The following is a 25,590-nucleotide window of genomic DNA, read 5'->3' on the forward strand; positions in this document are numbered from 1 at the left end:
TGAGACCCAACCCTCCTTAACAATCAGAAGATTTACCAGAGAAAATAACTTTGTAGATTTAAACCTGAAGTCTTCTCCTCACTGTGCCTGAAGATGCATTCATGCCCCACCTGCTGCCAGTGTTGACCAAGCTCTGCTACTGGTGGCAACACAGTTTGTAACCTTAACAGAAGAAGACCATCCTGAAGTCCCTCCCAAAGTTTCATCAGAATCAAACTTTATTACAAGGAGTGAAAATGGAGGTCTCATCTAGATAAATGTGGTCAGACTGAGTTCATCAGTCGGTGCAGAGAAATGGGCGTCGTCATGGTGATTTGCTGGGTTGGATCATGTGACCTGTTGACATCCTGCTCAGTGTTGAGCTCACACTGAGTCTCTGCTGACATCTGCTCTAGGAGGAGTTCTGTTCACAGAGACTATGATGGAGAAGCTGATCAGAATCATGTTCCTTCATATCGGTAAGATCCAAACTGGTTCTGCTGAACATTTTCCGTCCACAGCTCAGAGCCGCTCTGACTGTTTGAAATTAGACCTGCTCCAAGCTTCATGTTGTTTGTTCATTTCTGATCTGAAGCTTGATTCTCATAAATCATCAAGTTTTTATGAAGCTGCTCTTTTATCAAGCTAGACTCAGATGCTGTAGATCAGAAGTGTCCAAACCGTGGCCCCGGGGCCATTTGCTGCCGCTGTAATTCTGTCTGGTCCCGACGGTATGAAATGGTCCAAATGTGGTTCTCCAGCAAATGGAGCGGATCCAGAAAACACTTTCTGTCATTTTTTAGGATTTGATTTTCAACAACAGATTTTTATCTTCTTTAAAGGAAAATGTTATTTACAACACAAAGTATTTATTGTTATTAGCCAGGCTTTTATTCTGCTTTAATTTAATATATATGGTACGTAGGGCCACAAACATCCAGCAACGTGTTGCCCAGAAACGGACCTGGGTCGGGCCCGCTCATTAAACTGGGCTAAATACAGCGAAGGATTTTCAACAAAGTTCTGCTTTTTGTTGCTTTGAACGGAGAAGAAACATTTTCTAGACCAACAGAATAGAAAATATTTGACTCAAAAAGTTAGGAAACTGTAACATCTGAGACCCTGTTTCAGACCTACAATTAGTAGTTATTTTCTAATTTGTTCATTCAAATATTGTGTTTCATTTATTGCTGAGCAGATAAAGAGAAAACAATTCGATACAATAAAATAATTTTGTGTTTTAATAAAAGAGAAAATCAACTTGCTGATTTTGGCCCCCAGTGGAAACAGGTTTGGACTCCACTGATGTAGAATGTTTAATATTTAATGTCTCTCCAACACAGAAACAAACATGTCAAACTCTGAGTGAAAACTACTTTAAAGTCACTAAATGAAGCGAGGCAACATGTAAATACAGAATATTAATAAAAAGCTCATTTATTCCAGTAAGTCCATCACTGAATGAAACACATTATATTGATTCATATACAGACTGATGATTTCAAGCCTTTATTTCTGTTAATTATGATGATTTTCTGCTTCCAGTCGATGAAAACATGACATTTAAAATCAGAATATTACATCAGAACAATAAAAACATTTTTAATGAAAAGTTCCTGCTTAAAGATTGTTTTTAATCTGACAGACGAGCCTCATCTGGACCCATATTCTGATTTATTGAACATGGCTGGATAAGGACAGTTTGTTCTGACGGTATCTGTTGGTGTTTTACAGTGATGATGAGATCATCTCCTGCTGAGGAACTGAAGAGGAACCTGACTGGAGTTGTTGGAGGAAGCATCACTTTACCAGATCTTCTCCTGGAGTTTGGTTTTTTTTTAGATAAACTAAACACTGTTGCTATGGTGAAAGATGGAAAACTTGAGATTCTAGAGGAAAAATACAAGAACAAACTTCACTGGAACAAAGACTCTGGACTCTTTACTCTCACAGACCTCCAGAAGAACGACTCAGACATTTATAAAATCGACTCTAAAAGAGGACTAATTCTAACTTTCTCTTATTCTGTCACAGTATACGGTGAGTAACAAACTGACCCATTTATGATGTTTTATTCTAGGACTCCTAGAACCACAGCAGCCCAGTTCTAAGAGATTCTTACAACTAAATTACAACTGTCCTCCTTTAATATTTCTTTTATTTGATTGCATCCACATCTTCATCTTCTGATAAATAAAAAGCACCTTTGGGAACTTCTGGCTCCTAAAACCTACAGTGAAAATGAACCTTTATTGAACTGAGAGGAAGAGATGCTTCAATTTACAGCCTAATAGATGAGACTGAAGGTCATAAACACTGAGAAAGTTCTCAGGAGAACCAACAGGTTCTCAACTCAGACAATAGAACCATAAACAGGTGAAGAGGATCCTGCTACGTTCTCATATCGACTCTGCTGCTGTTCAGGTTTTTAAAGAAACTCACAGGAAAAATGGGCAGAATTCAGCTCTAATGTCTGATATTGTTATATTCATATTGATTTTGTGGGATTATTTATGATAATTGCATCTATTTTTACCATAATCGGTTTCTGTCCTATAAAATTTCCTGGATTCAACAGAATCATCTGCCTCCGTTTCAGGTTTCACGTCTGTTGTTTTCATGTTTTCACCACTTTCAGTTATTTTGGGTTGAAGATCACTGCAAAATCCAAGTAGTAGCGCCACCTACTGTTCAAGGTGAAAATAAATACTTTGGGTTTTTTTAGCTTGTTGACTGACTTTAGTTGAAGGTATGATAGCAGCACCAAAGCTCCGCAGCAACAGCTTTTGGCTGAAGAAATTAAAAGTTTAAATAATTTAAGTGAGGAACCATGAAAGGCCAGTGAAGCTTTAGGAACATCACCTGTTGAACTGACCAGTAGAACCAGAATCGTGAAGTGTTTCCTTGAAGGAAAATGGATCGAGCTGCAGAGACCACCAGACAGTACAACTGTTAGCCATCAGTGCTGCTGCTTCCTTTCGTTTGTCAAAGTCAGTTTATTCAAAAAGCTCAATTAAAACCATGCTGGTTGGACCAAGGCTCTGTAAACAAGAAGCAACCCATGAAACATCTACCACCAAAAAAAATAAAACAAGAAATGAGATAAAAACAAAGGTAAAGGAAGTATTAACTTGTAAGTAGTAAAAACAGAATAAACGCAACACGAGTACACCAGGATCCTTTTTTCATGAAGCGGGGTTAACAAGCTCTGAGTAGACCTACTCAGCTCTGTGATACTCAGGGTTTCTAGTTTCAGAACCGGTGATAACAGCTGGGTTACTCAACTCTGAGTCAAGTTAACCCTGAGTTCAGCAAGAGCGCGAGAAAATAAGCCTTCATCAACGGCAGGCAGATAACACGATTCACCATGGCAACGGGAGGAAATAACAAGCTAGAAGTTCATATTTCTCACCAATGGAATTAGAAATATTAATGGTGGCATATGAAGAACTTTGGCACATATTTCATATAGTGAGAGTTAGCGTGGCAGAGACCAAGTCAATGCGTGAAGGGATTGGATGGAGAATTAAAGTTGAATCCTCAACACTTATTCAACGTCAAAAAATAATAAAGTGTGTGTGTGCAATAAATGTGTGTCTAGATGCAACCCAGCAGGCATTAAAAGGACGTGGCAGCAAATCAAAATAAAACATAAAAACCCAGTTAAATCAGGTCAGGTCCAGTTATAAACTAATGTTCTGTTTAACCTTTACCAATTGAATTATACAGCATTCACTGGATATATTCAACATATGATGAGTAATAAGTTAAAGGTTGGATCATGACTTAATTATGTGAGCAAATCGTTACCATATTTCAAATGAAAAAGCATTTTCAGAAATGCGTTATTTGACTCATAAATAACATTAGTAATCAATCATCCTATTTGCATTTTCTTCTTCATGACTGCACATTTTATGCCATAATCAAAAAGAAAACAAAGCAGACATTGCTTTTTCGTTTTTGTGGTCTGCCCGCAAAGTACTGCCCAGAACTCGAAAACGAAAAAGCATTCCGAGCTGCGGGTGCAGCAGAGTGACGTCAGCAGCCGCTCTTCCTCAGCTCCCTGCTGACCGAGCTACTCATCTTGTTCGCTAGGGGGCGCTGTGCACGTCTGCAAGCTAACGTGCAGGTCGCACAGCGCATGCTCGCCGACCAGATACTGAGTGTGGAGCGGACCAACCCGGACTCCTTAGTTATCGTCGTTGGCGACTTTAACAAAGGTAATCTGACCCACGAACTCCCCAAATATAGACAGTTTATAAAATGTCCGACCAGAGAGGACAACATTCTGGATCACTGTTACACCACCATCAGAGACGCTTATCACGCCGTCCCACGTGCTGCACTGGGCCAATCCGACCACATCATGGTCCACCTGATTCCTGCATACAGGCAGAAACTAAAGCTCTGCAAACCTGTTGTGAGGACGACAAGGAAGTGGAGCAGTGAGGCTGTGGAGAATCTCCAGGCGTGTTTAGGCTGTACAGACTGGGATGTGTTCAGGACTACTACCAACAGTCTGGACGAGTACACAGAGGCTGTGACTTCCTACATCAGCTTCTGTGAGGACAGCTGTGTACCATCATGCACCAGGGTGAGTTACAACAACGACAAACCCTGGTTCACAGCTAAACTCAGAAGGTTAAGACTGGATAAGGAAGAGGCCTTCAGGAGTGGGGACAAAGACATATACAGAGAGGCAAAGTACAAGTTTGGCAAGGCAGTGAAAGAGGCCAAACAACTGTACTCTGAGAAGCTCCAAAACCAGTTCTCAGCCAACGACTCTGCGTCTGTCTGGAAAGGGCTCAAGCAAATCACCAACTACAAGCCGAAAGCCCCCCACTCCATCAACGACCGACGCCTCGCCAACGACCTGAACGAGTTCTACTGCTGCTTTGAAAGATAAAGGGACAGTCCTGCAACCATCCCCCACGACGCCCCCCAACAGCTGCAGCCACAATCCACCACCCCCACCTCCCCAACCTCAAGAGGGGCCTTGGCACCTCCAACCCCCACCCTGAAGTTCTCCCCCACCAGCCCCCTACCCACGTCGAGGATGGCTCTTTCCATCCAGGAGAGGGACGTAAACAAACTCTTCAGGAGACAGAACCCCCGGAAAGCTGCTGGTCCGGATTCTGTCTCCCCAGCCAGCCTGAAGCACTGCGCTGATCAGCTGTCTCCAGTCTTCACAGACATTTTTAACACCTCACTGGAGACATGTCATGTGCCAGCCTGCTTCAAGTCCTCCACCATCGTCCCTGTTCCCAAGAAGCCAAGGACCACAGGGCTTAATGACTTCAGACCCGTCACCCTGACCTCTGTGGTGATGAAGTCCTTTGAGCGCCTTGTGCTCTCACACCTAAAAGACATCACCGACCCCCTCCTGGACCCCCTGCAGTTTGCCTACAGAGCCAACAGGTCTGTAGATGATGCAGTCAACCTAGCCCTTCACTTCATCCTCCGGCACCTGGACTCCACAGGAACCTACGCCAGGATCCTGTTTGTGGATTTCAGCTCTGCCTTCAACACCATCGTCCCAGTTCTGCTCCAGGAGAAACTCTCCCAGCTGAGTTTGCCCGACTCCACCTGTAGGTGGATCACTGACTTCCTGTCTGACAGGAAGCAGCGCGTGAGGCTGGGGAAGCACGTCTCTGACTCCCTGACCATCAGCACCGGTTCCCCCCAAGGCTGTGTTCTCTCTCCTCTGCTCTTCTCCCTGTACACCAACAGCTGCACCTCCAGTCACCAGTCTGTCAAGCTTCTGAAGTTTGCGGACGACACCACCCTGATCGGACTCATCTCTGATGGTGACGAGTCCGCGTACAGATGGGAGGTGGACCATCTGTTGGACTGGTGCAGCCAGAACAACCTTGAGCTCAACGCTCTAAAGACAGTGGAGATGGTTGTGGACTTCAGGCAGAACCCAACCCCACCTGCCCCCATCACCCTCTGTGACTCCACAATTGACACTGTGGAATCTTTCCGCTTCCTGGGAACCATCATCTCCCAGGATCTCAAGTGGGAGCCAAACATCAGCTCCCTCATTAAGAAAGCCCAGCAGAGGATGTTCTTCCTGCGGCAGCTGAAGAAATTCAACCTGCCAAAGACTATGATGGTGCACTTCTACACAGCCATCATTGAGTCCATCCTCACCTCCTCCATCACCATCTGGTACGCCGCTGCTACAGCCAAGGATAAGGGCAGGCTGCAGCGTGTCATTCGGTCTGCTGAGAAGGTGATTGGCTGCAGTCTACTGTCGCTCCAGGAACTGTACACCTCCAGGACCCTGAAGCGGGCAGGGAAGATTCTGGCTGATCCCTCCCACCCCGGTCACAGACTCTTTGAAACTCTCCCCTCTGGCAGGAGGCTGCGGTCCATCCGGACCAAAACCTCACGCCACAAGAACAGTTTTTTCCCATCTGCCACCAGCCTTGTTAACAAAGCCCAGAAACCACCCTGACACTCTCCCTTTCACCCACACCCCCTGTTTTTACTGACAGGACACCTGTAACCTGTAACTCTATGAGTTACATTAACGCTCAGCTTGGACTCCTGCTTTACTTGCACAATGATCACCTGCATTGTTGTATTGCTCTTCCATCTTATACTGCTCTATATTTACTCTCACTCGCTTAAAACTGTGCACATATATTTATATTATATTGTAGATATGTTTATACTGTTTAATTTGTATTGTATTGCACCGACTACGCCAAAACAAATTCCTTGTATGTCCAAAAACGTACTTGGCAATAAAGCTTTTCTGATTCTGATTCTGATTCTGCATTGCATTACATTGCAAACGTGCCGAGAAATTGATTGAATTGCAGCAGAGCTGAGCTCAATTTGTGGCAGTGGCAGGCAGAACTGGTAGTTCTGGTGGCATCCTTATGGCCTGGGACATCCAGCGTGTTTTTAAGCATTTATTTATAATTTTCTGTGAGTGACAATTCAGAATAGCCGCTCTATAATAAACCGGCTGTTTGTGCAATAAATCTTCGTCATCCTTTCAACACGTCACACAAACACATAGTGCTATTTATTTTCCATGTCAAGTAAATACAATCACCTTATGTTATGGGTCTAAAGCTGTTTATTAAATAATAATCAATAATGAAATCATTATTTAAAGGTAACAGGCTATAACAACAATGACATCCCATTTGCCGATAATCAGCATCAGATTCCACAACAACAGCGGCAACCGCATTGGCAAACTTTTACGGACGGTCTGGCACCTTCTGGCATCCTCGCAGAATCCCCTGCCACCCTGCGGCAGCCTGTGGCAGTTCTGGTGGCAGCTTCAGTCACTGCCACAAATTGAGCTCGGTCCTGCTGCAATTCAATCAATTTCTCGGCACATTTGCAATGTAATGTAATGCAGACGTACACAGCGCCCCCTACCGAACAAGATGGGTAGCTCGGTCAGCAGGGAGCTGAGGAAGAGCGGCTGCTGACGTCACTCTGCTGCGCCCGCAGCTCGGAATGCTTTTTCGTTTTCGAGTTCTGGGCAGTACTTTGCGGGCAGACCACGAAAACGAAAAAGCAATGTCTGCTTTGTTTTCTTTTTGATTATGGCATAAAATGTGCAGTCATGAAGAAGAAAATGCAAATAGGATTATTGATTACTAATTTTATTTATGGGTCAAATAATGCAGCCACATGTTTAAAATGAAAAATCATTTCTGGAAATGATTTTTCATTTGAAATATGGTAACGATTTGCTTCCATAATTAAGTCATGATACAACCTTCAACTTAATAAGATAAAGGGTAGACATGCAACTAAATCTGATATATCTTCTGACCCTAAAGCTCCCTGTGAAACAGCTGTACGAGGTGTACTTTCAAGAAAACATAGAAACTTGGAATCAGAAATGGAGACTGTTAGGTATTAATTAGTCAACTCAGAGGAAAGAAGAAATCGACACAGAGTCTCTGTTCTTCTTGCGCAAGAGGTAGCTCACACTCTGCAGTGCAAATCTACAAAGTGTCGGCACCCTCTCTCTTTATTTATACATGCTGGTTCACACACAGTTCAACAGACATTTAGGGTGTGTGTGTGTGTTTGTGTGTGGGGGGGGGGTCAGAAAGGTTAGGGTGCATGTGTTTTGATTTTAAACAGAGAGGGAGTGGGGACTGGTACGAGCAGCCCCTAGATGTTGCTGATAAAAGCATAACTCACTCCTCTCCACCTTTCTGTAGGAATGTAGGAAAGAAGAGCACTTAGTACAGACATGAGTGATAAACAATACAAAAGTTTTCAAACCCTAACAAAGACTAATTATTGCTTTCAGTGATATCTGCATTTCTGTGACATTCTTCTTTTATTTCTGGCCCAGTTTTTCAGATTGCAGAGTTACTTATAAATATTCAAAGGGCTCCTGTTTAAAATAAAATGTAACTAAAGCTAAGTTATTTGTGTCTGAAAATAATAAAATAAAACAACTTCAGTTCAACCTGCGTCGGGACATGAGCCAAGCACCTGAACCACTCTGCTAAGGAGGACAATCTGACTCCACTAGATGTTTGTGGTTATCATGGTCTTCTCTGACATAGCTATGGTAACAGTGTAACTGCAACGACTACATTCCTGACAGCACGACGTTCAGATGCCTTGGCATGACTTTCTGCGTCATCTATGTTATACAAAGAAACCGAGAACTGAGAATATTATTGAGATAAATTGCTATATCAAAAAACAGTAACTCTCAAAAATATATTCACCCAGAAAACAATAACACATCTAATCATGGTCTGATCTCCCTCTCCTGACAGAGATTTCTGGGGAGTATTTGCACTCCAACGTCTCCAGGCTCCTCCGCCATTTCTGACACTTTCCTTGTTCCAGGTCTCAGATAGAAAGTAGACCAAACCCAGGGTTAGTTCAATAAACCTGCTACCGAGCAGGTTGGTTCATGGAGTACGTTGCCGGGGTAACTTGACTCAGGGTAACGGCTACCTGGCTTTCTGAAACCAAAAACCCAGGGTATGTACATAGTTACCCCACAATTTACTCTGACTTCTCACTAACCCTGCTTTCTGAAACGGGGCCCAGGATGTCAAACTCTGCTGCAAATATGGTGGTAGCTCCGTTAGAAGCTTCATCTAGGAGAGAAAGACAGCTAAGCAGATGACCTCTGAACCTGTTTTCAAGTCTAGAGGATGAAAGAGAGCACATGGAAGCTTTATATGAGCTCATTGGGCTTTTGCCTCTTCCTGCACTGTTTTCTTTGTTTAGCATTTTAATTGGGCTAAAATAAAGTAAACTCTAAAACAATAAGACAAGAAATGAGATACAAATAAAAGTAGATGAAGTATTAACTTGTATTAAAAGCAGAATAAACACATAATCAGGACATCAAACTCTACTAGAAATAAAAGCCGAAACAAAGACTCCAGGTGTTTTTCTGAAGATGTTTAAAGTTTGAGGGTTCTTTATCTGCATCAGGAAATTGATCCAGAAAATGGGTTCTGCTGCTGCAAAGGCCCTGTTCTTGTGTTTGGTTCCCCAGACATGCAGGAGCATCTAGATAGTAAACCTGAGGATCTTCTGTTAGAGCATGGTGACATAGAAGTTCCTCCAGATAAACATGACCAAGCCTTGTAGGGCTTTATGGGAAATCAATAAAAACTTGAAATGCACCCTCTAACCAACAGGAAGTAAATGGAGTGACGCCAAAACTGTGACAGAAGCCTCACTATGAGGCCAGCAGGGACCAAAACACACAGATAGTCTGGTAGACATAAAGCTGATAGATTATATCTCTATGAAGTTTCACTTGAAAGCTAAGTGTGTTGGTCTGAATCTGTCTGCAGATCCTGCTCCGACTCCTGCAGTAGAAACCCTGAATGTGAGCTCTGACAGCTGCTGGTTGCTCTGCTCTGTGGACAAACTGACAGCTCTGCTGTGGTACAGAGACGAGGAGATACAGAACCAGAACAGTTCTGCCTTGTCCTTACCCATCACTGTCTACAAACAGGACAGAGACTCATCTTATAGATGTGTAGCAGCCAACCCTGCAGAAAACAAGACTCTTCATGTTAATGTGACGACATCCTGTGGGATCAACAGCACAGAAGGTCCTGATAATCACAGAATTTGTAAGTTTCATTATAATAACTATTATAATAGGGCTGCACAATTTCAGGAAAACATTTTATTGTGAAACTTTAACTAAACATTGTGATGACGATACAGATTTTGGATTTAGCAACATTTTAAATAGCTCTGAGCAAAGAGCTGTTAGATGTTTCACAGACTTTTAAAATGTAAGCATCTTATTCTGTGATGGTTTCTGTTAGATTTTGCTATTTGTTGTTTTGTTCTGTATAACAGATTGGATCGCAGCTGGTGTCTCACTCTTCTTTGTTGCATTTGTTGCTGCTGGATCCTGGATGATCAAGCAGAGATATCTGGGCAAAAAAGCATCAGTCAGACAAACACAAGGCAGGTATTTGCTAATTTTATTCTTTCTCTCAGATTCATTTATTAATTTAATGTTTATAGATGTAAAGATCTGAGTCAGTTTGGGAAATATTCTGCAGGACTAATCTTTTGCTTCAGACAGATGTAATGTTTGGTATCAGCATGTAAAAAACATGTTATTCTCAGGTACTCATAATGTTTTTAATGTGGCTCATTTTAATTGGACGGTATTTTGCCTCACCTGCAACCTGAACAGCAGGATAATGAGCCAGCATCATTGGTCCTGATGCAGGATAGTCCAAAGGAGCCCTGTTTATTTCATAAAGCACAATGATAACTGTGCAGCATCTTTCCTCATGTTCCACCTGGTGTTCCTCAACATCTCACCCAGCAGATACCAGCAAACATCTGACTCAGTCTATATAAACTTAGATGATAGATTTCCATCAGGATCTTTGCTTCTGGCTCTGAGGGCACCTGTTGATGAGAACACCTCTAGTGAGGCTTTCTGTTCCAGAAACTGAAGCTCACCTTACAGTCGGTACTCTCTGGGGTTTCCACTGAAGTCAGCAGGAATGAATACCGTTTGAATCATCAGATAGTTAATCCCCTCCACTGGGTGCCCTCTGGGTCAGAGTGAAGGTTTTACTGATGCTGCTTTTAAATCATCTGATCCTCTTCATATGAGCTGCGGTTTCTCCCAGTGAACAGATGGTGCTTTCCACAGGTAACAGCCTGCTGTGTAGTTAGACCTGGGGGACATGACTGTTCTTCAGGTGTTTTCCACGTCTGCACAGCAGCAACAATATATAAAACCAACAATTACATTAAGAACATTTGTTTTAATATTCAGAAAAATCTGGTCTGGAGTAAAAACATTTTGACATTAATATATTTATTACAGAATTTGGCTGAAATGTTTATTTTGAACTCAGGAGTAAATCTGGAGATAATCTGACTTTATGCTGAAATTCAGTGTTTTTACTGTTTTACCTTAAATTAGGCAGAATAAAGGTGAGACTTCGCTTGTTCTCACACTGTGATCCATCAACCACAGCTTCTGGTGAAACCTGTGGGCCAAGCTGGTGCTGAGACAACCTGGGTCAGTTTGGATTAAATAGAAGAAAGAACTGGTGCACAAAGACCAGTTTAACACCAGAACCAGTTTGTTGATGTTTTTGACAGAAATATTTGAATTTTAAACTTTCATCATTTCTGGCTGAGCAGCAGCATTTCTCTGTTGGATCTCAGTATCTTCACTGCTCTGATTTATTCATCATTTAGACGTTCACTGTGGACCCTGCTGCTTGTTCAACCTCCACATCAGTTGGGTAGCAGCAGTGCTCCACCTACAGGAAGGTAAACCCAGCAGCTTTAATCATGCTGGTTTAAATTGTTTCTTGTTTTAAATTGTGTTAATTTTACATTTATGTTTCTTGTTAATAAACAATCTGCGGATTCTAGCCTGAAAAACATTTGTGTTTTCTGTGACACCACGGTGCTCCTTCATTGGAGAAAATAATCTCATTTTATTTGTTCAGACCAGAACAGAGGCTTCCTTTTTTTGTTTAAGGAATATTTTTAACAACAATATTCACTTTCTGCAGGTTCCATAGAAGAAACTGAAGTCCTGTATACGCCAATTAATTTCAAGGACAAGAGACACAGTCTGGTAGGTGCTCAGAAATCCCCTCAGGTAAACATAATGGCGTTACCAGGATGCAGTGATGTTTGCTTATGTTCCCTCTCTAAAGGTGAACTCATTACTCATGAGGTGATATATCACTAAGTAAATATATCCCTCTTGTTCTATTTAACAGGAAGTTTGCTGCATGTTTCAGGCCTCCTTAAATATACAGTGAAATAAAAAAGTCAAAAACTATTTTAGACTCTCATAGACAGTAAAACTGGTCATATCTGCAGTCGTGTTTTTATTAAATCCACCTGTTGGAACAAAAGTCTCTCTGCAGACATGAAAACTGGTGGGCTGAAATGCTCCTCTGGGTCAACATCTCACAAAGCCTTTCCAGCCATCTGCTGCCAGTTTGTAACAACTTTTAATCATAGTCCTGCTAAATTACAGATTCTAAACCTGCTGGTTTTAGTGACTGAGTTCAAACATAAAAGAGGACTGAAGATTATCATGAAATAAGAGTTTAAAGCAGGCCTGGATGGAGAAGTTCTGATAGGAGCAGGACCAGGATGAAACCGACCAGAGAGACATTCAGTACCAGAGCAGACAAACAGGTTCCACACAAAGGCTGAGATAACCTGAACCCACAGCGTCCACCACCCTGCAGGGGTGAATGTTTCTGTTCTAAATGAAGAGATAAAGAAGCAGATGGTGAGGCGTGGTCACCTGTTCCTGTTTTCTGGAATCAAACAGCCAGCAGCTGGAAACAGGAAACTGATGGTGCCTCAGGGACAGATGGTGCTGTTAACATGCAGAGTTATAATATTCAGACTCATCTGTAATAAACTACATTTACATTTAAAAGCTAATCATAGGATGATAATAGTTCAGAGGTCACAGCCTGACGGTTCATGTAAATGAAGGGAAATTCATGGTGGCTGTGGGCTGAAAATATTACAGGCTACAAGCAGCAGAACTCAACTAGCAGCAGCTGTTGGGTTTATTTTAACATCCAAAGATCAACTCAGAGAAACTGTCAGAGAAACTCAGCCTTTGGTCCGACTACAGATGACCGGGCTCAAACCACAGAAGTTACCGTTCTTGTTTTAAAGTCCTGAACTCAGCAGATATTTATGTTTTAGTCTCTAAATGTGTCTGTCAGCGACTCTTTCTAAGCTGTCAGAACCACAGAACCAGACTGCCTGGTCCTGACACAGTGATCGGCACTGATCCAGTTTCTGTGTTTCCTTCCTCAGGGAGAGAATATTCCAGAGTCATCAGGAAGCAGTGATCGCAGCAATCTGACAACGGTCTATGCCAAACTGGAGCATCCAAACCCACCGACAGACGCTGCTAACACCTGATGGCTAACATACCTGCTATAACCCACTGGTCTAGAACAGCTCAGTATAAAGATTAACATACCGTTTAATAATCACTGTTTGTACACCGCTGTAGATATTTTACTGTTTTGTGTTGATAAAATGACCATAAACATCTCATCCAGTAAATACTTGATCTTGCGATCCCAGTCAGTTGATCCTTCATCAGCACCAGAACCAGAGTTAAACTGAACCTTTACAGCAGGATTTACTGGAACCACCTCGGGTTCTTGGCAGAAAAGCCGCGATATCAAAATAAAAGAAAGGAAGCTTAGAGACAGCTTGTTTTATTTTGAGAATAATCTGAATATTTAAAGCTGCATTTGTATTGTTTTTTGTCTTAAATTTAACTAATAAAAAATCAAAACTAACATCAGTTTGAATCATGATGCTTGCAATGTTTTGATTGGTTGTTGTTGTCCTTTAATCCTCCAATAGCTCCTGACAAAAATTGTGCTTCCTTCTGGCCCAGCCCGGCTGTAAAGGAACCAGTTAACTGGTGCTGGAGGTGCAGCTTGTGGTTCTGGGAACATGATAAACTGCTGTTAAGCACGCGCTAGCTCCAGTTTAGTCCTAAAGTCCTAAATGGGCCGGATGGAAACCAACCAAGTTTCTTCTGAATACAGGAAGGATGGTCCAATGCTAACCAAACAAAACACCAATAACGATGTGGTTCTAAGGAAGGTTCTGCAAGGGACTGGAAGCCATGTCAGAACAATCTGTCAGAACTGAAGGAGAAGCAAATAAAAAGACCAAAACTTCTGTAGAGATGATCCATGCATCCATTGTCTATACCTGCATCATTGCTGTTTGGTTGCTGGTGCTATCTCCAACAGGCAGATGTTACCAGACTGTCAAGTCACATGATCCATGGTGTCCATTTTCACCAATAGGAAGGAGGATTGATTCCTTCTACTATAAACCTTTAAATGAGGCAGAACCATCAGCACCAGGGCAGGTTTTCAGGTTGATGGGTTCTGAGACAGGGCGAGGAGTTCGGCTATCTGGGAGGAGCTCGGAGTAGAGCCGCTACTCCTCCAGATGGAGAGGAACCAGTTGAGGTGGCTCGGGCATCTATACCGGATGCCTCCTGGAGTCCTTCCTCGGGAGGTGTTCCAGGCACGTCCCACCGGGAGGAGGCCCAGGACACGGTCCAGGACATGCTGGAGGGACTATGTTTCTCGGCTGGCCTGGGAACGCCTTGGACTCCCCCTGGAGGAGCTGGAGGAGGTGTCTGGGGAGAGGGACGTCTGGGGGTCTCTGCTGAGTCTACTGCCCCCGCGACCCGGTCCCAGATAAAGCGGAAGACGACGACGAGGGTTCTGAGTTATTTATGTGAAACTGAAATCAAACAGTTGAGTCTGTAATGTGATTACACAGCTTCATATGACACCACATTAAATCCAGTATCAGTCCCTCATCTGAACCACGTCACTTTGTTGACAGAACAAACAGATCTGAGCAGAAGTTTTCACAACAAACTGGGTCAGGAACATCAGGAGAGCTTTGTCTGAAGGTCAGACTGAGCGCCGCCTTCATGCTGCAGGAAGAGATTTTATTCTGTCAGGAAAAACAAAATAAAACTTTATGATCAAAATGAATGAAGCAAATCCTGCTAAGAAGCAGAATCAAAGTAAAAGTGAATCACTGAACAGTGAATCAGTAAATCAAAGCGTATGGCTGCTCTGGGGTGGTGCCTCGGGTCAAACCTGGAGCTGCTGCGGCCTTCCAGAACCGAGTCCACCTGTCCTTTACTGCTCTTGGGTGCTGTGTGTTGTTAGCCCACTGTTGTCACTATCCTAACATCTGTGCACCTCCAGGTGACAACTTTGCTCTCATACATTCATCACAAACTCACCTTTTTCACAAGTATTCTCACCCTCACACAAAAACACACAGATTATCCAAATAGTTGAAGGTCAGGTTTCTGTTACCAGCTTCTCTTTTGGGTTTGCCTGAAATGTGGACTTAGGACGGGGTGTAAAAAAGTATTGGACCCCCCTAAACAGTTTAGTGTCTAATTCCTCCATCCTGTTAGGTACTAAAAAGGTTAGTGAAGATGCACAGTGGGAGCTTCTCACAGCTGGATTACTCGTGGACACATCATGTTTGTTGGTTTGCTGCAGTTTGTCAGAAACCTCATCCTGTGGTTGGTTTCTGCAGAGGCTGTTTTTGACCTCATATAGATCACAGTGTGGTTAACAAGAGGCTTTGCATGCTGAACAGACCCACAGCAGATCTCATTGGAACAGGAAGAGCAGTGTGGTTTCCGTCAGCAGATATTAACCAGTAAACCAGAAGATGTGACACCCTGCTGCAGCAGATCATCAGACTTTTAGCTGATGGCTTTTTGACTTTGCTGTTTTTTTCAATCGAAGCTACACCTGGCCTGACTCTGTGTCTACCTGTGACACCTTCCTGGAGAGGGGCATCGTCCGAGCTTCTGCTGCCAACATCTTCATGATCACCCTCTACCAATGATCCACATGGCCCTGTCTTTCAGTGTTTAACCCTTTCTCTCTGGATTTAACAGGGAGCCAATGAAGGGAAGCTAAAATAGGAGAAATATGATCTCTCTTTTTAATTTTCATCAGAACTCTTGCTGCAGCATTTTGGATCACCTGATGAGGGATCAGTGGAGGGGACATCGTCCAACATCTTCATTCTCATCTTCTACAGATGATCCACATAGCCCTGTCTTTCAGTGTTTAACCCTTTCTCTCTCCTAGACATGGTGATTGACTGAGCTTCTACTGTGACTAACTCTATGTGCTCTCTTTCAGACTCTATCCTTGAAAACTGGGTCAGAGTTCATCTGCTTAGCTGTCTTTCTCTCCTAGATGAAGCCACTAAAGGAGCTACAACCTTTAATGTTCTAATTTTCTTTCCCATAGAAAGTACCCCTGGATCAGTGCTTCTGTGTTCTTTTTGTGTGTCTGCTCTGTTGGTCGTGGCAGATAGCCGTTTACACTGAGCCTGGCTCTGGTTCTTTTCCACTGTCTCTACAAGCTCATCAAGGAGGGTTGAATGCTGCAGGTCACTGACTGGATGCAATCTGCTGGGTTCCTTTGGATAAAACTTCAACCAATTTGAATAATAAGCTGAATCTGACTGAATTGTCTGAATATTAGGATCAGTTTGAATGTTTGTACCTGACTTGTAATCAATATGATTCTCCACCTGCTTTCTAAGAAGTGATCAGAGTTTCTTAAAGGAGTTCAGATCTGAGACATTTTCTGACCAGAGGTCCAATGTTCTGATCTTTGAGTGAGTTCCTCACCACTTCAGCATTGAGACACGGGGCTCCATCATGCTGGGAAATCTACAGATCATCATCAAACTGTTCCTTCTTCTTCAGTTCTGATTCCCCTCTTTATCTGTGGCAGAATTCTGGGGCAGAACTGGGTCGAAGCCCGTTGCCTGGGATGAGACCCAACCCTCCTTAACAATCAGAAGATTTACCAGAGAAAATAACTTTGTAGATTTAAACCTGAAGTCTTCTCCTCACTGTGCCTGAAGATGCATTCATGCCCCACCTGCTGCCAGTGTTGACCAAGCTCTGCTACTGGTGGCAACACAGTTTGTAACCTTAACAGAAGAAGACCATCCTGAAGTCCCTCCCAAAGTTTCATCAGAATCAAACTTTATTACAAGGAGTGAAAATGGAGGTCTCATCTAGATAAATGTGGTCAGACTGAGTTCATCAGTCGGTGCAGAGAAATGGGCGTCGTCATGGTGATTTGCTGGGTTGGATCATGTGACCTGTTGACATCCTGCTCAGTGTTGAGCTCACACTGAGTCTCTGCTGACATCTGCTCTAGGAGGAGTTCTGTTCACAGAGACTATGATGGAGAAGCTGATCAGAATCATGTTCCTTCATATCGGTAAGATCCAAACTGGTTCTGCTGAACATTTTCCGTCCACAGCTCAGAGCCGCTCTGACTGTTTGAAATTAGACCTGCTCCAAGCTTCATGTTGTTTGTTCATTTCTGATCTGAAGCTTGATTCTCATAAATCATCAAGTTTTTATGAAGCTGCTCTTTTATCAAGCTAGACTCAGATGCTGTAGATCAGAAGTGTCCAAACCGTGGCCCCGGGGCCATTTGCTGCCGCTGTAATTCTGTCTGGTCCCGACGGTATGAAATGGTCCAAATGTGGTTCTCCAGCAAATGGAGCGGATCCAGAAAACACTTTCTGTCATTTTTTAGGATTTGATTTTCAACAACAGATTTTTATCTTCTTTAAAGGAAAATGTTATTTACAACACAAAGTATTTATTGTTATTAGCCAGGCTTTTATTCTGCTTTAATTTAATATATATGGTACGTAGGGCCACAAACATCCAGCAACGTGTTGCCCAGAAACGGACCTGGGTCGGGCCCGCTCATTAAACTGGGCTAAATACAGCGAAGGATTTTCAACAAAGTTCTGGTTTTTGTTGCTTTGAACGGAGAAGAAACATTTTCTAGACCAACAGAATAGAAAATATTTGACTCAAAAAGTTAGGAAACTGTAACATCTGAGACCCTGTTTCAGACCTACAATTAGTAGTTATTTTCTAATTTGTTCATTCAAATATTGTGTTTCATTTATTGCTGAGCAGATAAAGAGAAAACAATTCGATACAATAAAATAATTTTGTGTTTTAATAAAAGAGAAAATCAACTTGCTGATTTTGGCCCCCAGTGGAAACAGGTTTGGACTCCACTGATGTAGAAAGTTTAATATTTAATGTCTCTCCAACACAGAAACAAACATGTCAAACTCTGAGTGAAAACTACTTTAAAGTCACTAAATGAAGCGAGGCAACATGTAAATACAGAATATTAATAAAAAGCTCATTTATTCCAGTAAGTCCATCACTGAATGAAACACATTATATTGATTCATATACAGACTGATGATTTCAAGCCTTTATTTCTGTTAATTATGATGATTTTCTGCTTCCAGTCGATGAAAACATGACATTTAAAATCAGAATATTACATCAGAACAATAAAAACATTTTTAATGAAAAGTTCCTGCTTAAAGGTTGTTTTTAATCTGACAGACGAGCCTCATCTGGACCCATATTCTGATTTATTGAACATGGCTGGATAAGGACAGTTTGTTCTGACGGTATCTGTTGGTGTTTTACAGTGATGATGAGATCATCTCCTGCTGAGGAACTGAAGAGGAACCTGACTGGAGTTGTTGGAGGAAGCATCACTTTACCAGATCTTCTCCTGGAGTTTGGTTTTTTTTTAGATAAACTAAACACTGTTGCTATGGTGAAAGATGGAAAACTTGAGATTCTACTGGAAAAATACAAGAACAAACTTCACTGGAACAAAGACTCTGGACTCTTTACTCTCACAGACCTCCAGAAGAACGACTCAGACATTTATAAAATCGACTCTAAAAGAGGACTAATTCTAGCTTTCTCTTATTCTGTCACAGTATACGGTGAGTAACAAACTGACCCATTTATGATGTTTTATTCTAGGACTCCTAGAACCACAGCAGCCCAGTTCTAAGAGATTCTTACAACTAAATTACAACTGTCCTCCTTTAATATTTCTTTTATTTGATTGCGTCCACATCTTCATCTTCTGATAAATAAAAAGCACCTTTGGGAACTTCTGGCTCCTAAAACCTACAGTGAAAATGAACCTTTATTGAACTGAGAGGAAGAGATGCTTCAATTTACAGCCTAATAGATGAGACTGAAGGTCATAAACACTGAGAAAGTTCTCAGGAGAACCAACAGGTTCTCAACTCAGACAATAGAACCATAAACAGGTGAAGAACACAGCAGTCCTGTAGCAGTCCTGAATGAATATTGCAGTAGGACTGTTTATTTTAACTGGACAAATATATGTCCGCCTGTTCATCAAACTTGGTCTAATATTACTGCAACAGGTAATTTAGGTAATTTTATCAAAATTTGCTTTTTGAAGATTAAAATCAGTTTGTTAAGAAGAAATTAAGACATCAAAGTGCTTGTTGTTTCTTATTTCTGAATCTGTCTGCAGATCCTGCTCCGACTCCTGCAGTAGAAACCCTGAATGTGAGCTCTGACAGCTGCTGGTTGCTCTGCTCTGTGGACAAACTGACAGCTCTGCTGTGGTACAGAGACGAGGAGATACAGAACCAGAACAGTTCTGCCTTGTCCTTACCCATCACTGTCTACAAACAGGACAGAGACTCATCTTATAGATGTGTAGCAGCCAACCCTGCAGAAAACAAGACTCTTCATGTTAATCTGACGACATCCTGTGGGATCAACAGCACAGAGTCTGTGGAATACAACAGGCTAATAAAACGTCAGATTTATTGTAAGACTTTATGTAAATCTATATCTGCTAAGCTTAGAGATGTTCTAGATTCAACCCATGCTGTTTGTTCTGTTTGACAGACTGGAATGTGATCATGCTCCCCATTAAGGTAGCAGCTTTTATGGTTCTGACTGCAGTGGTTGTCAGACGGAGGGATCTCTACTCAACGAACCCAACGACGGTAATGCTCTGGTTAAACTGAGAACAATGTCTCATTTCAGGCAGAAACAGGTACATCTGGAACATTCAAATACTGAAGATCTGTCATGTTTCAGTGAATTTTCTCCACAGTGTGTGGGTTGTTAGATGGAAACGTTTGGTTATCGTGTCGCCTGCAGGGCAGCAGGTCTTTTAGTCCCAGAGCCACCAGTTGTCATGATGTCACTATATACTGAAATAAAGGCCATGGGTCTCCCACAGAGAACTGGGAATAGATGGTTAATTACTGAGTAATAAATGGTTAGAAACTGATTAATTACCAGTTAATCACTGTTAATAAATGGTTAATTATTGGATAATATGACTATGATCCACTGCGGAGGTTCCAAGGTTGCATCAAACTTCTTATTAACTTCTTGCCGCTGCAACAGCCTGTCAGCTCCTCGCAGTGTGGCCCGGGGGCCTTTTGTGGCCCTCAGCCTGTTATTTTGTGGCCCCAGACAACAACTCAAGAATGGTATAAATTTCACCGACCGGCGCAGGCAGTTGATAAGATGCAGCATGTTTGAAGAAACCGTGAGCCTTATCCTGTTGTTGCTTAGAGGAACCGAAGCCCTGCAGCCTTTCTTTAAATGAGACAAATGTGTCTTTTAATACTAATATAATATGAATTATACATCTATATCCATTTTCCACTTAATTAAGAGCACTTTGTTTCTTTCATTAAAAGGTTTTATGTTTAGTTTATTGTTCAGTATGTAAAATCAAAAAACAAATCACAATCAAATGTTTTTTTTATTTAAAAATCAAATCTTCGTGGCCCGCTGGTACTTCTAATTTCACTGTTTTGTCCCACATGACAAAGGTTTCAGAGCCACTGAGTCACCTGCGGTTAGAAGCAGTCAGTTTTTACAGTCATTGCTGGTCTTCACCAGAGTTCATGAATGTGCTCTAAAATCACTCTTATTCCAACATTTTACCAGACTTTTAATTTTAGTTTGAACCGACCTAAACCTGGTTCTCCCAACCTGCTTAGTTCTGCTCAGGGTGGAGGGGTGGGAGTGGGTCCTGGACTCTGGACACAGCACCCGTTCATCACCAGTTCATCACCAGTTGGACCAGATTAATAAGGAATGCTGGACTTTTATCAAGGACCAAAAGTTTCACAAACCATTGACTAAATGTTAATATTATAAAATTGTTTAAATAAAACAATATTAAATAGATTAAATAAATAACATATATTTCTATTGATGTAAATTAGTCATTTTTGTGTAAATTATTAATTAAAACATGTTTTAGATATAAGTTATTTGCCTGATGTTTTTACATCAGGCAGGGATGAAAACTAGTCTGTTGACCAACTCAGGTACATTTCTATTTAATTCATTTATTTGTTCACGCTCCTTATTTTTGACAAAAATAGATTAAACTAAAATTCATTAGATGTTAAATTAAAATCATGTCATTATTTGAGTATTTATCGATTTCATATTTCCTGGATGTTCTGCAGCCCATTATGAAACAATTTAAAATGGTGAGTCTGGTCATATAAAGCCCAACATTAGATTGGCTCATCTCCACAGACCAATCACCTTGCCTATAGCAGTGGTAGCCCCGCCCCCTGACTTTGATGGGTGAAGCTGACAGATAAACTCAGGACTGCGACAAAAACAAAAATTAAAACTGAAATAATGAAGCTTTCAACAAACAAAATTAAATTTTAATTCTTCAGGTATTTATTTAGAAATGTTATGTTTCATTGAAACATTTGAAGAGTTATAGATGTATGCTTTTCGTTTGTTAATGTAGGCATTCCAGTTTTATTTACATGATCATTTATGTATTTATTGCAGTTTAATGCTAAAAACAAGGTTTGAGGTAGTACAAACACCACCTATTACCTACTGCAGTAAACTGTTTTACCTGCAGAGGCATCAGAACAATAAAACCTGTTCATGGAAAGCTTATATTAATGAGGCTGATGTGCTTTTAATTTTTCAGAGTAGAGATGTCCATCAGAACCAGTGACTGCTCACCATGACTGATGTCCGAGATGGTTTCTCAGAAACAGCTTCTGATCATGATGTTTGGTTCTCACAGACCTCCACCATAAATAAGTAACTTTCAACCTCCCAGGATGTTCTCACCTGTCCAGGTGAAGCACTGAGAAACCAACTTTATTCATTTCTTCATTTCGTCCTAACCTCAACATATCTGTGTCCCTCTCCATGGACCTTGAAAGTAGGTGTATAGTTATAGTTTTGCAAGGATCTGTATTAATAGTTTTAGTTCTTTGTTTGGGGCCCTAAGCAGAGCTGGATTTGGGTCCCTTTTCTTGTGAAGAGCATCAGAAGCAACAAAAGCTTTTTAATCCAGAATTGGGAGAATCTGAGGGAGGGGTCAGAGTTTAAATGGTTGATCGTTAAATCAATCAGGGATAATTGGTTATTATCTGACGTATTTGTGAACAAACTGAAGCTCAAACACAAAGAAAAGATTAAACTCGCAGCATCGGACTGTAACCATGGTAACACAGAAAACGAAGATTATTTTTTGTAGTTTTCCAAAGTCACGAATTACCTCACCAGCAGGTATGAACATTATATAAACATAATAATATTGATTTCAGATGTTCTTTCACCTTTTTTGGAGACATTTTGTCCTGATTGTCGGCTCTGAAACTGTGCAGCCGGTTCCGGCTCTTCTTAAACATATAAATGTCCAAAAGTGATTAGTTTACTGTGTGACAGCTTGCATGTATATTTCAGTGATGCGATCCTTTTTAACCGACTCTAAGCAGCTTTAAGAAAGAAATTTAATGTCTGATTGGGACGTCTTGTGGCCAAGCGGAAAAATTACACAATTTGATAAAACGTCTTACAGCTATTTTCCCCAAATTATTAATTTAACTAATGTATACTTTTCCACATACAAACGTTATCGTTTAATGATATGTTTGCCTATTTAAATAATCTAATAAACAGATGCAGTGGTGACTGACCTGACCTCCTCCAGGTGTGTTATTTTATGCTTTTATTTTTACAATCTGATTATACAGGTCCTTCTCAAAAAATTAACATATTGTGATAAAGTTCATTATTTTCCATAATGTCATGATGAAAATTTAACATTCATATATTTTAGATTCATTGCACACTAACTGAAATATTTCAGATCTTTTATTGTCTTAATACGGATGATTTTGGCATACAGCTCATGAAAACCCAAAATTCCTATCTCACAAAATTAGCATATCATTAAAATGGTCTCTAAACGAGCTATGAACCTAATCATCTGAATCAACGAGTTAACTCTAAACACCTGCAAAAGATTCCTGAGGCCTTTAAAACTCCCAGCCTGGTTCATCACTCAAAACCCCAATCATGGGTAAGACTGCCGACCTGACTGCTGTCCAGAAGGCCACTATTGACACCCTCAAGCAAGAGGGTAAGACACAGAAAGACATTTCTGAACAAATAGGCTGTTCCCAGAGTGCTGTATCAAGGCACCTCAGTGGGAAGTCTGTGGGAAGGAAAAAGTGTGGCAGAAAACGCTGCACAACGAGAAGAGGTGACCGGACCCTGAGGAAGATTGTGGAGAAGGGCCGATTCCAGACCTTGGGGGACCTGCGGAAGCAGTGGACTGAGTCTGGAGTAGAAACATCCAGAGCCACCGTGCACAGGCGTGTGCAGGAAATGGGCTACAGGTGCCACATTCCCCAGACCTGGGCTACAGAGAAGCAGCACTGGACTGTTGCTCAGTGGTCCAAAGTACTTTTTTCGGATGAAAGCAAATTCTGCATGTCATTCGGAAATCAAGGTGCCAGAGTCTGGAGGAAGACTGGGGAGAAGGAAATGCCAAAATGCCAGAAGTCCAGTGTCAAGTACCCACAGTCAGTGATGGTCTGGGGTGCCGTGTCAGCTGCTGGTGTTGGTCCACTGTGTTTTATCAAGGGCAGGGTCAATGCAGCTAGCTATCAGGAGATTTTGGAGCACTTCATGCTTCCATCTGCTGAAAAGCTTTATGGAGATGAAGATTTCATTTTTGAGCACGACCTGGCACCTGCTCACAGTGCCAAAACCACTGGTAAATGGTTTACTGACCATGGTATCACTGTGCTCAATTGGCCTGCCAACTCTCCTGACCTGAACCCCATAGAGAATCTGTGGGATATTGTGAAGAGAACGTTGAGAGATTCAAGACCCAACACTCTGGATGAGCTAAAGGCCGCTATCGAAGCATCCTGGGCCTCCATAAGACCTCAGCAGTGCCACAGGCTGATTGCCTCCATGCCACGCTGCATTGAAGCAGTCATTTCTGCAAAAGGATTCCCGACCAAGTATTGAGTGCATAACTGTACATGATTATTTGAAGGTTGACGTTTTTTGTATTAAAAACACTTTTCTTTTATTGGTCGGATGAAATATGCTAATTTTATGAGATAGGAATTTTGGGTTTTCATGAGCTGTATGCCAAAATCATCCGTATTAAGACAATAAAAGACCTGAAATATTTCAGTTAGTGTGCAATGAATCTAAAATATATGAATGTTAAATTTTCATCATTACATTATAGAAAATAATGAACTTTATCACAATATGCTAATATTTTGAGAAGGACCTGTAGATGGACCAATGATCTGTCAGATGTTTGCTCAACATCTAGGGACCAGAATCTAACCAGCGAATCACAGCTGATTCAACGTTTACCCTTCAGGCTAATTGGTGCCTTATCGTCATTATTAAGTAATTAGAGTCTGAGTCTCCAATGAGACTCGCTTGTCAGATTAAAACAACCAATAAGCAAGATTTAGACATACTTTTCATTAAAAATGTTTTTTATTGGTCTGATTTAAAATTTTAATCTTAAATGCCATGTTTTTATTGGCTGGAAGCAGAAAATCATAATTAACAGAAATAAAGGCTTGAAATCACCGTCTGGATGTAATTAATCTACATAATGTGTTTCACTCAGTGATTGAGGTCCTGCAATAAATGAACTTTTTTATAATATTCTAACTTATTATTTCTGTAGTGTAATAAAGTTCTAAAATCTGTCCATTTGAGTCAAGCTGGAGGAAGTTCTGACCCGTCCACTCATTGATAAACGGGTCATGACAGGTACTGACACTGAGGTATAAAGTTGTGTCATATTGTTTGATAAAAGAAGCTAATAATTTCTAGCATACTGAAAGACAACAGGAAGTATGTTGACTTTAATGTTTCAATGAAAAATAAAGATGTTTTTTATGACTGACGGATCCAGTCTTTATAACTGCACCATTTAAACCAACAATCATCCTAAACCTTCCCTTAACTTTCCCTCATTTTCCACAAAAAGACAAACAGACTAGTAAATGAAAGATAAAAGTACAATATGTTGTGATTATAAATCTTAGAATATTATTTAATATTTAATATTAATATTTTATCAAATAATATTTGGGTCTGTTAAGGGTTGTCCTGTGAATACCAGCCCAGTAAGGTGATGGTATTAGGACAAAATAGAAAGGTGTGAGACGAGCTCTGACATTATTGAACAGCATAAACTCTGCACATATATGGAATGAATTCACACAATTTCTTAAAATACAAGAATTTATTAACAAAAATAAGTCAACTCAAAGTCAAACATATTTCAATCAACAAACTCTTTACTTTGCTAAAACAATCCAACTAAACTACCA

General features: G+C 41.2%; 2 protein-coding genes and 1 long non-coding RNA gene across 4 annotated transcripts; all 3 read left to right on the plus strand.

Moving 5' to 3' along the window:
- The first annotated feature begins 312 nt into the window (after positions 1-312).
- LOC124867984 (CD48 antigen-like) lies at positions 313-10,595 on the plus strand. Its single transcript, XM_047364739.1, has 4 exons — positions 313-458; positions 1,714-2,019; positions 9,801-10,085; positions 10,321-10,595. Exons 1-4 carry the CDS (start codon positions 419-421, stop codon positions 10,503-10,505), a joined length of 816 nt encoding a protein of 271 aa, XP_047220695.1. The 5' UTR covers positions 313-418; the 3' UTR covers positions 10,506-10,595.
- A 1,256-nt stretch (positions 10,596-11,851) lies between these two features.
- On the plus strand, positions 11,852-13,796 carry LOC124867999. Its single transcript, XR_007038208.1, has 2 exons — positions 11,852-12,082; positions 13,300-13,796. It is a non-coding gene; the product is annotated as an uncharacterized LOC124867999 (long non-coding RNA).
- Positions 13,797-17,156: 3,360 nt separating this feature from the next.
- Positions 17,157-22,904, plus strand: LOC124867987 (CD48 antigen-like). Of its 2 annotated transcripts, none has more exons than XM_047364744.1 (5): positions 17,157-17,309; positions 18,565-18,870; positions 19,440-19,742; positions 19,823-19,923; positions 21,906-22,904. In XM_047364744.1, exons 1-5 carry the CDS (start codon positions 17,270-17,272, stop codon positions 21,930-21,932), a joined length of 777 nt encoding a protein of 258 aa, XP_047220700.1. In that variant the 5' UTR covers positions 17,157-17,269; the 3' UTR covers positions 21,933-22,904. The 2 variants fall into 2 exon arrangements, with proteins under 2 accessions (XP_047220700.1, XP_047220701.1); XM_047364745.1 differs by having other exon boundaries at positions 19,440-19,730.
- The last annotated feature ends 2,686 nt before the right edge of the window (positions 22,905-25,590 follow it).

Source organism: Girardinichthys multiradiatus, chromosome 5, assembly GCF_021462225.1.
Source record: "Girardinichthys multiradiatus isolate DD_20200921_A chromosome 5, DD_fGirMul_XY1, whole genome shotgun sequence".
NCBI lineage: Eukaryota > Metazoa > Chordata > Actinopteri > Cyprinodontiformes > Goodeidae > Girardinichthys > Girardinichthys multiradiatus.